Here is a 13,898-nt window from a genome sequence, read left to right on the forward strand (position 1 = left end):
GCCTTCGGTGGCTGCGTGAACCACTCACTGACCCTGGCCATCCACGACATCTCCCACAACGCCGCCTTTGGCACGGGCCGCACCGCCCACAACCGCTGGTTCGCCATCTTCGCCAACCTGCCCATGGGCGTGCCCTACTCCGCCTCCTTCAAGAAGTACCATGTGGACCACCACCGCTACCTGGGCGGTGACGGGCTGGACGTGGATGTGCCCTCACGCTTCGAGGGCTGGCTGTTCTGCACGCCGGCCCGCAAGCTGCTCTGGCTGGCGCTGCAACCGTTCTTCTACTCGCTGCGGCCGCTCTGCGTGCACCCCAAGGCTATCACCCGCATGGAGGTGCTCAACGCCCTTGTGCAGCTGGCCGTCGACGCCACCATTTTCGGCCTCTGGGGGCTCAAGCCCATAGCCTACCTGCTGGCCAGCTCCCTGCTGGGCCTGGGTCTGCATCCCATCTCGGGCCACTTTGTGGCCGAGCACTACATGTTCCTTAAGGGCCACGAGACCTACTCCTACTACGGGCCCCTCAACTGGATCACCTTCAACGTGGGCTACCACGTGGAGCACCATGACTTTCCCAGCATCCCCGGCTGCAACCTGCCCCTGGTACGGTGATGGGTGGGTGGGCGGTTGGGTGGTGGGCGTGGGGGACCTTGGGCCACACTCTGGCTTCCTCCTTTTGTGTGCTGGTCGTGGGATGGCCACGTGGTCATTCTTGGCCACGTGGTGGAGGTAGGGGAATGCCCGGCTAACACAGGGAGAGGTGGTCCCAGAGGCATTCTACGGTGCAGGCTGCTTGGTTTCCTCAAAACCTAATTGAACCCTGCTCAGGCTTAACCGTGTGTCCTGGGGGAGCTAAGGCACGAGGGCGGCATTGTTGGCACTGCATGCAAAGCTCCTTCCCGTCTCCGGACCCCTGGCCCTGTTGGTGGCCCGCCAGTGGTCGCTCATAGCTCAGAGGTAGCTGAGGACAGGGTAGGCCTTTCCCTGTGTGACCTACACAGCTTGGCCTGAGCTCCTGGGGAGAAGCCATGGGGGCTGGTGCCTCTGCCTTGGGACAGGGGCTGGAAAATTGCCAAAAAGAGGGGAGGAAGGGGGAGGGGGGAGGAAGAGGAGGCCCTTGCTCGGGCAGCTTGGATCTGGCCCTGTGATAGCATCTGGCTGGTTAGGGAGCCGAGATGGCCGCTGCAGAGCAGGAGGGAGGTGGTGCCGTGTGCAGGGTGGGGAGGCACCCAGGAGCATGGGGTGCAGCTGCTTGTGTGGGCACATGCTAACGTGTGCCTGTGAGTGTCCCCATGGGCACGTTTGTGTGTGTGACGTGTGCGTGCATGTGTCCACCTGCTCGCACATGGACGCACTAACATGTAGACACGTGTTAGCATGTCCCATGTGTATGTTTCTGCATGTCGATCTCTGTATGTGTGTTTACTGCTGACATGTGCATGCCTGGGTGTGGACATGTATGTCTGAGTGTGCCTCACGCTACACATTTGTGTTTGTGTGCATGCCCCGTGCATGCAAGTATCTGCGTCCACACGTGTTCACCTGCCTGTGTATGCATGTGTCCCTCTGGGCCCCTCCTCCCGCCCTGTTGCCCCGAGTCTTTGCAGCAGGGCTGTCATTCTCCCACCTTGCAGAGAGAAGGCAGAGGTTGGGGGGGCCGGCCTCTTGGAGGTATTGGAGCCTGAATCTAACCCTGGTCCGTTTGCACCAACACTTGCTGCCAACTGCGAGCCTGGATGTCCCCACTTTCCTGCTTGCACCCATCCTCGTTCTGAGTCTGGGTGTCAGCTGTAAAGAGGACACGGGGACGGGGGTGTGGGGGAGGCTGAGATGCTGGTGGTGGGCTGGCGGGGCGCTACAGAGGACACAGTTGGCGTGGGGAGGACAGAGGCAGAGAAGGGGGTGATGGGCAGGGTGCGGAGGGTGGGAGAGCGGCTGGGCAGAGCCGGCCGAAGAGCACGGGCGTAACCTGGGCTCAGCAGTGCCCCGCAGGGCTCCAGCCAGCGTGCCTGGGCTGTGGGAGCACCGTGGGGCTCCACACAGGGACTCCAGGGTGGGCTGGGGGTGGGACAGGGCGGGGAGCAGAGCTCAGGGCTGCCAGCCCGCTGACAGCTGCCTGTCCCCAGGTACGGAAGATTGCCCCGGAGTATTACGACCACCTGCCACAGCACCACTCGTGGGTCAAAGTGCTCTGGGACTTCGTGTTCGAAGACTCGCTGGGACCCTACACCAGGGTGAAGCGGGTGTACAAGTTGGCAGATGACAGTCTGTGATGGGCAGAGGCCTGCAGGGTGCTGGCCGCCCGTCACATGGCCCAGCGCCCCAGAACTGGTCCGGCTGCATTTTGTTCCTGGGCCCTTGGCCGCTGCCCTAGTTCCCTGCTGAGCCCCAGCACTTCTGGGGGCACCTTGGGTGGCACACAGCCCTCTGCCCTGGACAGCCCTGCCCACTTGGCTGACTGGCACTATATCCATGGCCTCCTGGGGCCTCGTCCCATGGCGTTCCAGCCCCACATTAAATTCAGCGCTTGTTTTCATGGCCCTGGGACTGTGCTTTCCGAGTGGCCAGATGTGTGGCCCCGAGCCAGCCCTCGGCTGCAGCCCCCTCGTGCTCACCCCAGAGGAGGGTGCCACTGCTGCCTGCACGTGCGCGCTCGTCTCTGAGGCCCCAGTGTCTGCGATGCCGGCCGGGGGACCCCTAATGTCTGCGATGCCAGCCGGGGGACGACTCCTAGTGTTATGGGCGGGTGACAGGGAGTCAGCAGGGAGCTCAGGGGGCCCTTGGCTCCAAGGGAGCAGCTGGCGGCTCCCTCGGTGTCTGTCTGTCTGTCTTGACTGTAGTGGGGCTGGCAGCACAGCTGAGACCTAGAGCCCTGGAGACCACGCTAGCCTGTGGGGAGAGCTGGATGGGGGGCAGGATATAGTCCTGGTCTCACAGAGGCTGGCAGTGAGGGAGGACCCTGAGCTGGGCCACCCTGCAGGCAGGGCTTGGCCCAAGGACCACCCCATGAGCAGGGCAGTGGAGTGGGTTCCCCTGGCCCATCTTGCCCCAGGAGTGGGAGGCTCGAAGGCTGAGTCAGGGAGCCCTCGCCAGACCTGAGCCAGGTGCCGTGCCAGGAAGCCTTCTCCCGAGATGGAGTCGACAGCTGTGCGGCCGAGTCCCAGGCCTGCCCCGTGCGGGGAGCACAGCCCTGCCTGCAGGGCCTGGGAGCACTCAGCCTGGGAGGTCGCTCTCGTGCACACCGGCCTCTGAGGGCCATGCTGCACCCGCCCCCCCCCAACTCACCACATGCCCAGGAGGGCGGCCAGCTAGGCTGGGGCTGCAGGGTCACAGGGGGCCCCGAGCTATCCCAGCAGGGCTCTGGGGAAGGTGGAGGAAAGAGCCACTTAGAGCCCTGGGCCTCAGTCTCTTCACGTCTCGAGCAGGACAGTCTTCAGCGTGATTAAGCCCAGCCGGAAACGGTAGCTCCCTGGGTTGGCCAAACTGGGGCTCTGGAGGCTGGAGTCCCTTCCCCTCCTCTGTGGCCCTCAGAGGGTGGTGGGCCCCGGCTGGCACACGGTGCCCGTGCTACCCCCCTTCCCTGCCACCCTTGAAGCCCCTATGTTGCTCCTGCCACTCCTGGGCATGAGGGCTCTGGCTCCCTGAGAAGGGGCAGCCCCTGCCAGGGGTGACCAGGTGGCCATCAGGAGAGAGCGCTGAAGTGGACAGAGTGGACAGTGGAGTTTATTACCCAGTGAACACAGACACCGTGGCACGGACGACCGCTCGACAGGGTCGCTGGGGAGGGACGGCGCCCGCACAGCTGTGTGTGTCTGGTGACGCCACGCGGCGCGGACAGAGCGTCCACGAGGAGAAAACTTGGAAACCATCTAATGACGCGTGTGACCCGGGGCTTCCTCTATAAACCAAACGAAACATACACTTAAATATGCAAATATAAAATAGAGGCGGGCCGCCCAGTGTGCCGTGTTGGGCATGACCTAAAAAATCCAGGAGGTGGGCGTTGGCCTCCTTCTGAATATTCATCACAGGTTAAGACTTTAAACGACGCACGTCCGCTTGGCGAGTGCTGCTGGGGCCGGGGCTCCTCGCTGTCCCTGGTGGCGGCAACGGTAGGGCCCACTATGTGGTGCTGATCCCGCTCAGCTCTTGTCTGATGGCTGGGGAACAGGACAGGGGAGGACGCTCAGGACAGGGCGGCAGGGCCTGTCCCTGTTCCCCGGGCCCAGGACTAGACCCCCCCCAGTGGGGACACACAGAGCGGGGGCGTCGTGGTCAGGCCTTGCCCCACGTCCCGCTGCGGCCCTTCTCAGGGTTGCTGCCTGCTCAGTCTCCCAAGGGCTCTCACTGCCCCAGCAGACTCACTGAGGTCACAGGGCAGGGTCAGAGACCAAGGCAGGGTGGCCTTTCGGTAGAACCATAAGGTGCTGGGCCGCGCCATGCTCCCTCCCCCGACTCGGGGCTTCCCCTCGCCACCGCCCTCTGGACAGATGCTTCTCGCCCTGGAGGCCAGACGCCCAGGAAGAGCAGCAGCCACTGGCTGTGAACTGAGGGGCAGGCCTGACCGCTCCATATGCCCAGCTTTCTCATGGCCTCTGCAACCTGGGAGACAGGCGTCGCCTGGCTCCTGACCCAGCACTGGCCCTGGGGGCGGCCACAAAGCAGAGCGCACCGTGGCCGGGGGGGTCTGCCTCTGGTCCAGCCTTGGGCCTTCGGTGAGAACGGAACTAATAGGACACGGTGCTCTCCGTCCACACGGGGTGTGGCCAGCCCCCCGCAGCCTGGGAAGGCCTAGTGTGACACTCGGCCCTGTGCCCCGTCCAGTCAGCCACTGCCTTTAGCTCGCAGCTTGTATTCACAGAAACCTCTTGGCCAGGTCACGCGGATGCCCAGGTGTGGCCCTCCTCCTGCTGCCTCTGGGGGTCAGGCCGTGCCCAGGGCTGCGCCCCCACCCAGCCTTCCCTGCCCTCTGGCTCCAGATCCTAGCGGCTCCATCAAAGCCTGGGGACATGAATTACTGTGACAAGGCCCCTGGCCTGGGCTCCAGCTCCGGCTCTGGTCTCGAGCCAGTGGCTTTTTGTGGAGCTCTGGGGCCGCACTGCCGGAAACTGGGTCAGGCCGAGCTGGTAGCTGCTCTCAGCGGTGACAGGGTCAGCTGACAGGTGACGGAGTGCGCCTGCCGAATCATTCTCCCTCTGCTACCCTTACCACGGCTAACCTGCCACGGAGGAACCCCTGGTGGTGCAGTGCTTAAAATGCTTGCCCACCAACCGAAAGGTCGGTGGTTCGAACCCACCAGCTGTTCTGTGGGAGAAAGATGAGCCAGTCTGCTTCCATAAGATTCCAGCCTTGGAGAGCCTACGGGGCAGTTCTGCCCTGTCCTACAGGGTTGCTATGAGTCGGAATCGACTTGATGGCAGTGGGTTGGGTTTTTTCTGGGGAACCCTCCATGGAAAAGCATGGGGAAATGAGAAAGCTCAGAGCCAGGGGTCCTGCCAGTGGGCAGCTGAGTGTTCGCAGGCCAAGTCCCCTAACCCTTCTGAACCTCGTTTCCTCGACTAGCTCATGGGGTGGGGGCTGTCAAGAGGAGGAACATAGCTCTGCAGCCCTGGGGGGCCCCATGCGGCCCTGGCCCGCCCCCCAGCCACTCACCCTCGATGATCTCCTCCTTCACTCTGTGCAGCTCTCTGACCACCTCTTCCAGGATCTCCTGTGGAGGGGCAGAGCCACAGAATGGGTGATGGGGTGACAGAGAGCCTGGCCCTGCCGAGGCTTCATGCCCTCAGGGTAGGGGGTCCCCAGAGCCACGACATCCCCCTCATGTGGCCCCAGGTGGCCCCTGGGCTGCCCTCTCCAGGGGCCTGGGGTTGAGGGGATGGGGCCCTGGCAGGGCCTGCCACTCCACCCCAGGGGCACCCTGATGAGGCCAAGGGCTGCTGGAACTAGGGGCCCCAGAGGCTGGCTGTTGGGCATGCCCAGAAGAGCAGGGGCCTCTCTCCTGCATTGGCAGCTGAGTGTAGGTCCTTCTGTGCCTGCCAGGCCACACGGGCCAGGATGGCCCTTTCACAGCCCCTTGGGGAGGGACACACTCACCTGCTTCATCCGGTCAAAATCTAAGGCATCCAGGGCCACGTCATTTGCACTTGCGGCCGGCTTCATCCTGAGGGCGGGGGCAGTAAAGAGGGTGTGGGGCCTGGTGGCAGCCACCCTGCCGCTGGGCTCCGCAGCCTCCCGGCCTCCGCCCATTGGCTCCCTCATCCTCCGCTTTTGACCTGGTTGGTCCTCAGTGACCGAGAGGCGCTAATGTGGTCTCCACCCCAAGGGGGCCTCCATGGGGACTGTGCCCGTATTTCCCCACCCAGAAATCAGGACACAGGATCCCACAGAGGACTGCGCTCTGCTCTGAGTGCACAGAGACGCGGCAACCTGGGCACACAGGTCACAGGTGAGAGAACACAGGACCCAGACCCTGCTGAGTGCCCTGCTCCTGCTAAACCCAGGCTGGAACCCAGCAGGGACAGCAGAGAGAAGTGAGGCAGGGTCTTCCCAGACCAGACTTCAAAGTTTCTGAGCTGACCTGGCTTGAAATGTCATGTCTCTGCCTGTGGGAATCTTGGCAAAAACCCGTGTCTGGCCTCCTGGCCTCATCAACTGTTCCCACGGGGCCATGGACATGTTCCCTGGCCCAGTTTCTCGCCCTGTGTGGCGAGGACGGCGGCTGGAGCCTGTGGTCTCAGGGAAGTGAGTGTGGTCCGAGTCCAGGTGGATGGGCTGGGAGTGGACGTTGGTCTGCACACCAGGACCCCTGGGACGGTGGGGCCCAGTGTTCCCAAACCAAGGAGAGCAGGATATAGTACAAAGGGCTTCTGCCCGTCCTGGGTAAACTCGAGAAAGACGCAGGATCCTGGACAAGTTCTGAGCACCTCGGGCCCTGGTGTGTAACCAGGCCCAGCTGAGCCCTGTGGGCTCCAGTCCCCGGTCCCATAATTTGCCAGAGCTGCAGCCAATCATTCCTCCCTCTGGGCCCCCCTTCCCCGTCTGTACACTGACAATCGCACTGATGGTACCAGCAGCTTCGTAAGCCCTGTAATGCTACTGCAGGGGATGAGGAACCCTCCAGCAAGTGCCACAGCCTGGTCTCAGAGCTGCCAGAGAGGGTCAGACATGGGACGGAGGGAGGCACCAGCCCAAGGAGAGGGCAGCAGGGTGGCAGAGAGGGCAGGAGCTGATAGGTGCCCATCTCCTCTCTGGTCCCCTGCTTTGCTCAGGACACTAAAAACCAAAAAGCAAAAAACAAAAAGCCCCACCAAACTCACTACCATTGAGTTGATTTGACTCATAGCAACCCCTCTTTGGGTTTCTGAGGTAGTATCTTTCCGGAGATAGACTGCTCAACCTTTCTTCTGAGGAGCAGCTGGTGGGTTTGAACCACTGGCCTTCTAGTTAGCAGTGAAATGCCTAAGCACTACGCCACCAGAGCTCATGCCCCTGGAGCCCCAGTAAGCTCTCCAGAAGCCTCCTCACAGGGTACCCCCCAACTGAACCCCAGCTTCCTACCACTTGACTCTTCCCCACCCCTGCACCTGAGCCCCGACTCCCACTGGCCACCGGCTGTCTTTTGGACCTGCCACATTGTTTCTAACCTCAGAACCTTGGCACCTACCCTTCCTTCAGCTTGGAAAGCTGTCCCTCTGACCTGCACGTCTCCTCTAAGTCTCAGTCACCTGGGGTAAGCCCTGCACCCTTCTGGCTGCGGCCTGTCCATCCCACCGACTCCCTGTGGTAGCCTGTCTTCCGAGCACCTCCCAGAACTGAGCCTGTCTGGCGAGGCCCTCCAACACAGAAGCAGCTCCTGTTGGGCAGGGACTGGCCCAACATGGAGTCTGGTTGACCAGAGGCCTCGACCCGGCCTGGCTGGGTCCCTCCTGTCTCTTGCACCTGCCCGTGCAGGCCTCAGTGCCTGGGCTGCCTCACCTGGTTTCATTCTTCAAGATCAGGATCGCCTGCTCTGCCTAGGAGCCGCGTCCATTCTGTGCCAGGCCACAGCTTGAGGGCCTCACACTCGGCCCGCATGTGCCTGACGGTTACCTGGTGGCTGGCGGGGACTTTTTGAACAACCTGGGTTCCAAATATTCTACCTGTTGTCACACACCTTTCAGTTTGGGTGATACAGACGTTATGTCCGTGGGAAAGGCGGGCTCTGTGTGGTGCCAGCCAGCCCTGGGCCCAGTGCAGCCGAGGAGGCCGGGTGCTGGCCAGCCCTGAGAGCCGTCCACAGCTGTCCTGCCCTGGGAGGCAGGCATTAACCGACCCCATTTCACAGGGGGACATGGAGGCTGGGAGAAGTCTCCTAACTTGCCTAGCGTCATGGAGTTTGACTCCAGGTCCGGGCCTCCATTCCGGCTCTCTTCCCCACCTCTGAACAAGTCACCTCCCTGGGCCTCCGCCTCTCCCCGCCCGCCCCTCCCTCCGACCCCCAGCCCCCATGGAAACAGGAGGAAGGAGCTCCTCACATGAGCCTCCAGCTACGGCTCCCTGGTTTTGAGAGAACAGACCCCGCTCCCAAGCACACTGTTAAAGGACAAGACAGGACACAGGGTGTGGGGGCGTGTTAGTTGTGGGGCCAGGGACAAACGCACCCAGAGTGGGGGACACATGGGCAGAGGGTTGTCGGTACCTAGAGTGAGGCTGTGACTGAAGGGGGCTCTTAGCTTCGGGGCTCTTTGCCACAGACGGGGTTCTAGGGCGATGGAACGAAGCAGACATGTGAATCGGGGCCGGGCCCACCTCCGCCCGCCGGACGTGCGTGTCCCGGGGCGGCTCACCTGCACAGTAAAGAAGACACTGGCTTCTCCACGGAGTTGCTCCGCTCCCAGGGCTTCCGGCCAGCCTCTGGACACGGCAGAAGTGAAGAGTCAGAGCTGGCTGGACTCCTGGTGGCGGCCCCCAGCCAGCTCCAGGTCACACTCGAGCAGAAAGCCCTGGCCCGTCAGGAAGGGGTGGCCTGGTGCTGAGCTCGAACCTGCCTCTGTGTTTGCTGTCCTCCACCCGGGCCGCCCTGGAGGCTGGGCGGTGGCGCTCTCTGCTCGGGACTCACGCCCCTCACCCCACCTGCTGCCAGGCCTGGTACGGGCCTCGCTGAGTGGGCCCTCTCCTCAGAGCACGGTCCCTGGCCGAGGCCCTCCTGAGGGTGGTGTCTACAGCTGACCAGAGAGCCCTGGCAATGGCCCAGGGTGAGGAGTTCCCAGGGCAGCTGTGGTCCCGTTTCTTTTTGGGGCCCCATGCTCCCCGTGTGCTGGCCCCCAATGACCGCACCAGAATACCCCTCTTGGGCCACCTAGCCCTTTCTTTTGTGGAGCCTGAAAGCCGGCTTTTCTCACTTCTTTAGTGATTTAAGGAGCTCTGGTGGCATAGTGCCTAAGGCACTTGCCTGCTAACCAGAAGGCTGGCGGTTCAAATCCACCAGCCACTCCTTGGAAGGAAGGTTGGGCAATCTACTTCCGTAGTGATACCGCCTCGGAAACCCAAGGAGGGGTTGCTATGAGTCAGACCTGACTGCAAGGCAATGAGTTTGGGGCTTTTGTTTTGAGTTTTTGGAACCGACTGGACGACAGCTGATGGCCGTGTTTCATTTTCCTTCAGCAGGTGTGTGGAGCCTGCTGACTTGACGGGATGAGCAGACAGCCCTAGGTCTCCCACTCACCCTCTCTCTGGGGTGAGCACTGGGCCTTCGGGCATGGGTGTGGGGACACTCCAAGCTCCAGGGAGTGGCCTTGGGCAGAGCCTGTGACCTTGCTAACTGGGAAGGCTGGAAGGGGTGAAGGAGAGCAGGAGTCTGCAGTGATTCCGTAGGCCTGGAGGTGCCGCCCCTCGTCCAAGGAGGAGAGGCCTGGGGGAGGTGGGCACACCAAGGGTCACAAACAACACGGGAGCTGGTGCAGGCCCGGGGCTACTCCCCACTGACAGCGAACAGCTGGCCAGCTGCCTCTGCCCAGGCGGTGGTCCAACTCTCGCTGCCTCTCCCCTCTGTCCTGAGCACTGGCCGCTGCCCGTGTTTGCCGAGTGACTGAGGAACAGACCCCGGCCTCTCCTTCCCACTGCAAAGCCTTGTCACCTCTCCTCATCCCCCACCTCTTCACAGTCTGACGGAGCAATCTGAGCAGGCAGGGGTCTGACTGGCAAGCCCTGTCATCAGCCCCTTTGGGCACTCCATGGGTGGCATCAGTTCTGGCAGTGACCCGCTCCTCTTGAGAGCACTGGCCCCAGTCGGGAGCCTTCCATGGTTTTCCATGACTTGATGTTAGGCAAGTGCCACCCCTTGTGCGGGAGAAGGGGTGAGCCAGGTGTCTGTGTGTTCTGACACCTACGGCTGTCCTCTGGGGAAGACATGACCTGGTTCATGCGAGCACTTCCCGGTGCTCCTGCCCCGCCCCTGAGATCGGTGTGGGGGCCGACGCTGAACCCAGGCTCCTCCAGGAGCCCAGCGTGTGGCCTCCTGGCCTCCGCTCGCCCGTGGAACGAGGGGCTGGGTCCGGCTGCGCTGGGTCAGGACGGCGCCCCGTACCTGAGGAGTGGGGGGGCTGGCTGGCTGCTCGGGTCCCCGGTGAAGGAGAGGTGCTCGGGTCTTCCTGGAACAGAAAGGAAGGCCACTGGTCAGCTCAGAACAGGCAGGGCCTCTGCACAGACTCACAAAGCCTCAGCTGCCCAAACTTTCTAGAACATTTGTCACCAGCCACACAGCAAACATTACTGAGAAAATGCAAACCCCGAATCACAGTGTGGGGCCCTGTCACTGCAGGCAGAACCCGGCAGGAGAAGGCTGGAGGGAGACACGGTTCCTCAGGCCCCCTGCCCTCCCGAGGACCCGAGCTGTCTCGTGAGCACGGCCTTCTCGCCCCGACCTGCTGCAGCTGGGGGAGCCTGGGGCGCTGTCACGTGCCCTTCTGAGCAACCTCGTCTGTGTCCCAGACCCCACTAACTCCTCAGGCCTGTGAGGTTGACATGGGGGTACTATGCAGACACTGGCCACGTCAGGTCAGGGCTGGCTGTGCCCTAGAAACCTGAGTGCGGGGGCCTCTCCTCTCTTGGACTGTCACGAGGGAGGCAGGGTAAGACCCCTCTGAGAGGTCATGCGTGTCTCCAGCCAGCCCGCAGGCTTGTCAGCGCTGGTCTGCTGGCCGCCTGGGGAGCCGCCCCGCTGTTCAGGGGACAGAGGCTGGCTCCTGGGGGCACAGCCCTTGGTGGAGCCCGGCGCTGCAGCTCTGTCACCCTCGCCCTCACCCTGCCACCTGGGTGCCGTATGCTCCTGCTTCCGCCCTGCCAGCCTTTACTGCCCGCCGCCCATGCTTCTCCTAGGAGCCTCTGGCCGCCCACTGCACCTGTCACTTCCCCACATCTCCGTCACGGAGACCTGTGGCTGAGCCCTGGCAGAGACCGTGAGGAGAACCACCAGGGGATGGTGGTGATGACTGGGCCGATGAAACACAAGGAAGGACAAGATGGGGCGTGGGGAGAGGTGGACAAAGAAAGCCCCTCCTGGGGTCCATGGGTTCCAGGCATTTCTCCTCCTGAAGCCCCTCGGACTGCAGCCCCCACGCTGGCCGAGGGTGGGTTCGGGGACTACTTGGGCAGTGATGGCCTGAGCAGCAAGGTAAGAGCCAACCAGAGCTCGGAGCTGCTGGCAGAGACAAGGCCACCGTGCTTGGACACCGGCGGTCACCTGCCGTTCAGAATCCGGGGTGGGGTAACTGAAGGACCCCGGGCAGGGCAAGGAGACCCAGGGCCTGGCCTCCCAGGCTTCAGTATGTCAGGAGGGAGGGACGCAGAATGAGCACTCGGGCAGCACATGCTCAGAAGTGCTGGTCGCCGGGCAGCAGGGAGCCCACCTAGCATGGGGCCGGAGGCCTCTTCCCTGGGGAGCCAGGTCTGAGCAGAGAAGGGTGAGGAGGAGTTAGCTGCACCTGGCGACTCCAGGCACAGGGGGCTGTGGTGCCAAGGCCCTGAGGGGTCTGGCAGTGCATGGTGTGGGATCTACAGGGCTGCAAAGTGGCCTGGGATGATGGAAGGGTCAGCAGCGGCCCTGACTGACAGGACAGACAGGTGTGCGCTATGGGGGCCTCTCTTCTGTGGTCTGCCACCTAGAGGCCACCTTCAGGCCCCTTGTAGCTAAGGTGAACACGCAGCAGTCACAGGACAGACTGTATAGGAAAAGCTTCACCTGGAGGAAAAGTGGACGAGCACCCCAAGTGGAAGCAGGAGCTCAGTGCCCCGGGGGGCCAGCCCCGCTGGAGGCTGTCGCCTAGGACAGAGCCAGGAGACCCGTGGTACCCTGCGTGGCACACCCCCGGCTCCTACTTGATCAACAGCCTTTAGGAAAAGAAATCATTTGAAAGTGAAGCTCACAGCCCCCACATGTTGGAAGTGTCTCCCTGGCCCTGAGGCCCTTGGTCATGGCACTGGTCACATGGTTTGTTGTTGAGCTCCCCTGGGCGGACTGAGGCCCCCTCCCGCACTCTGCAGTGTCCCAGGGGGCATCCTGGCCGTCTGTCCCCCAGGCCTGAGCCCCTGAAGGCAGAGCAGGAGCAGCCCAGCAGGGACACTGGTCAGTGTCGGGGAGAAGTGGGGTGGGTGCTGTTTGGAGGTCCTGAAACCTCAAACCAGTGCCCCTCAGGGCCACGGAGGCCAGGCCGTGGCTCCTTTGTGCCCATGAGTGGCGTGGGGTGTGGCCAGCTCACCGTTTGGCTGTCCTCTTCCTTCTTATCAGCGGGCTTGTCTGTCTGGGAGGCTGCTTTTCTCCTGGACATGGGGAAGGAAGACAGTACAAGTCAGCTCCTTGGGGTTTTCAAATGGAACCAGAACGCTGCCTCCAGGCCAGGCCCACTGGTCCCCAGACGGCCCTGTGACGTGGGCACTGTGGTCCCTGTCGCACGAAAAAGCACGCCATCTGCCAGTGGCAAGGCCGGGTGAGGTCCAGGCCTCTGGTCTCACACTGGACACAGAACTGGTCCCAGCAGAGGGCAGGGCCTGTGCCCTGTCACGCTGGAGGGCCACTCCATCCCAGGATGCTTGTGGTCTGGCCTCTCTGGGTCATGCCTCGTCTGTCCCCAGCTCTCCACAGGTGGACTGGCCTGAGCAAGCAGACCCAAATCGCCCTCGAGTGCCTCCCTATCTGAAACACCCCCAGAACCTGGAACGCCCAGAAAAGGCAAGGCTAGGAAGAGTCTGAGCTGGCGCCCAACAGTCACACCCACCCCGAGGGCCCTCAGTGTTTCCCGGCAGCAGTCCCCCAGATCCAGCTAACTGCAGAGCCACACAAACCACCTGTTCCTGCGCCCCAGAGACGTGCCCTTGTGGGTCTTCAACCCTCCGCTTATGAAGAACGCTGCCCGGGGTGGGGGCGGTGCAGCCTGCTGTGTGCTGAGGTGTTGGCTGGCTGACACTCCCGAAGCGACAGGGCCCACAGGGCCGCCTCGCAGCCACACAGAGGGCTCCTCCCCAGCCTTCCCATCTCAGGAAAGAGACCCCTGGACGTAGACACGCGGCACCATCCTGATGCCAGCTTCTTCTCACGACACTAGAGTAGCCTGCTCAAGCCCACCTCGGAGCTTTACTCCAAATCTGTCTTCTTCGCCGTCTTTCCGTCCAACCTTAGGACCGGCCAGCTTCACCCCTTCCCAGATGCCAGCCGTCTTTTAACTGGCCGGTCTCCCGTCCTAATCTAGCCCCTCTCCAGCAGCCACTGCGTCTTCAGAAAGTCTGAAACTGGCCACACCATTCTGCTCCATGGAGAGGAAACGAGGGGGGCCTGTGACAGCGTGTGGCACACAGTGAATGGGGGCCTGTGACAGCGTGTGGCACACAGTGAGGGGGGCCTGTGACAGCGTGTGGCACACAGTGAG

At 62.6% G+C, this 13,898-nt stretch overlaps 2 protein-coding genes across 2 annotated transcripts in view; one reads left to right on the forward strand and one right to left on the reverse strand.

Moving 5' to 3' along the window:
• DEGS2 (delta 4-desaturase, sphingolipid 2) lies at positions 1-2,273 on the forward strand (the record flags this gene model as incomplete). Its single annotated transcript, XM_007944606.1, has 2 exons — positions 1-603; positions 2,127-2,273. Coding segments are annotated over 2 exons (750 nt in total), but the record flags the coding sequence as incomplete, so codon positions are not given.
• Positions 2,274-4,122: 1,849 nt separating this feature from the next.
• EVL (Enah/Vasp-like) overlaps positions 4,123-13,898 on the reverse strand; it is a 68,425-nt gene continuing 58,649 nt past the window's right edge. The window contains exons 7-13 of the mRNA XM_007944560.2: positions 12,735-12,795; positions 10,565-10,628; positions 8,826-8,892; positions 8,678-8,740; positions 6,094-6,160; positions 5,653-5,710; positions 4,123-4,160 (exon numbers count right to left, since the gene is read on the reverse strand). Coding sequence (XP_007942751.1) covers positions 4,123-4,160; positions 5,653-5,710; positions 6,094-6,160; positions 8,678-8,740; positions 8,826-8,892; positions 10,565-10,628; positions 12,735-12,795 — 418 coding nt within the window. The remainder of the gene's footprint in view (positions 4,161-5,652; positions 5,711-6,093; positions 6,161-8,677; positions 8,741-8,825; positions 8,893-10,564; positions 10,629-12,734; positions 12,796-13,898) is intronic.

The sequence above is a fragment of the Orycteropus afer genome, unplaced genomic scaffold (assembly GCF_000298275.1).
Source record: "Orycteropus afer afer isolate SDZICR_OR568_19922 unplaced genomic scaffold, OryAfe1.0 scaffold00128, whole genome shotgun sequence".
In the NCBI taxonomy this organism is placed as follows: Eukaryota; Metazoa; Chordata; class Mammalia; order Tubulidentata; family Orycteropodidae; genus Orycteropus; species Orycteropus afer.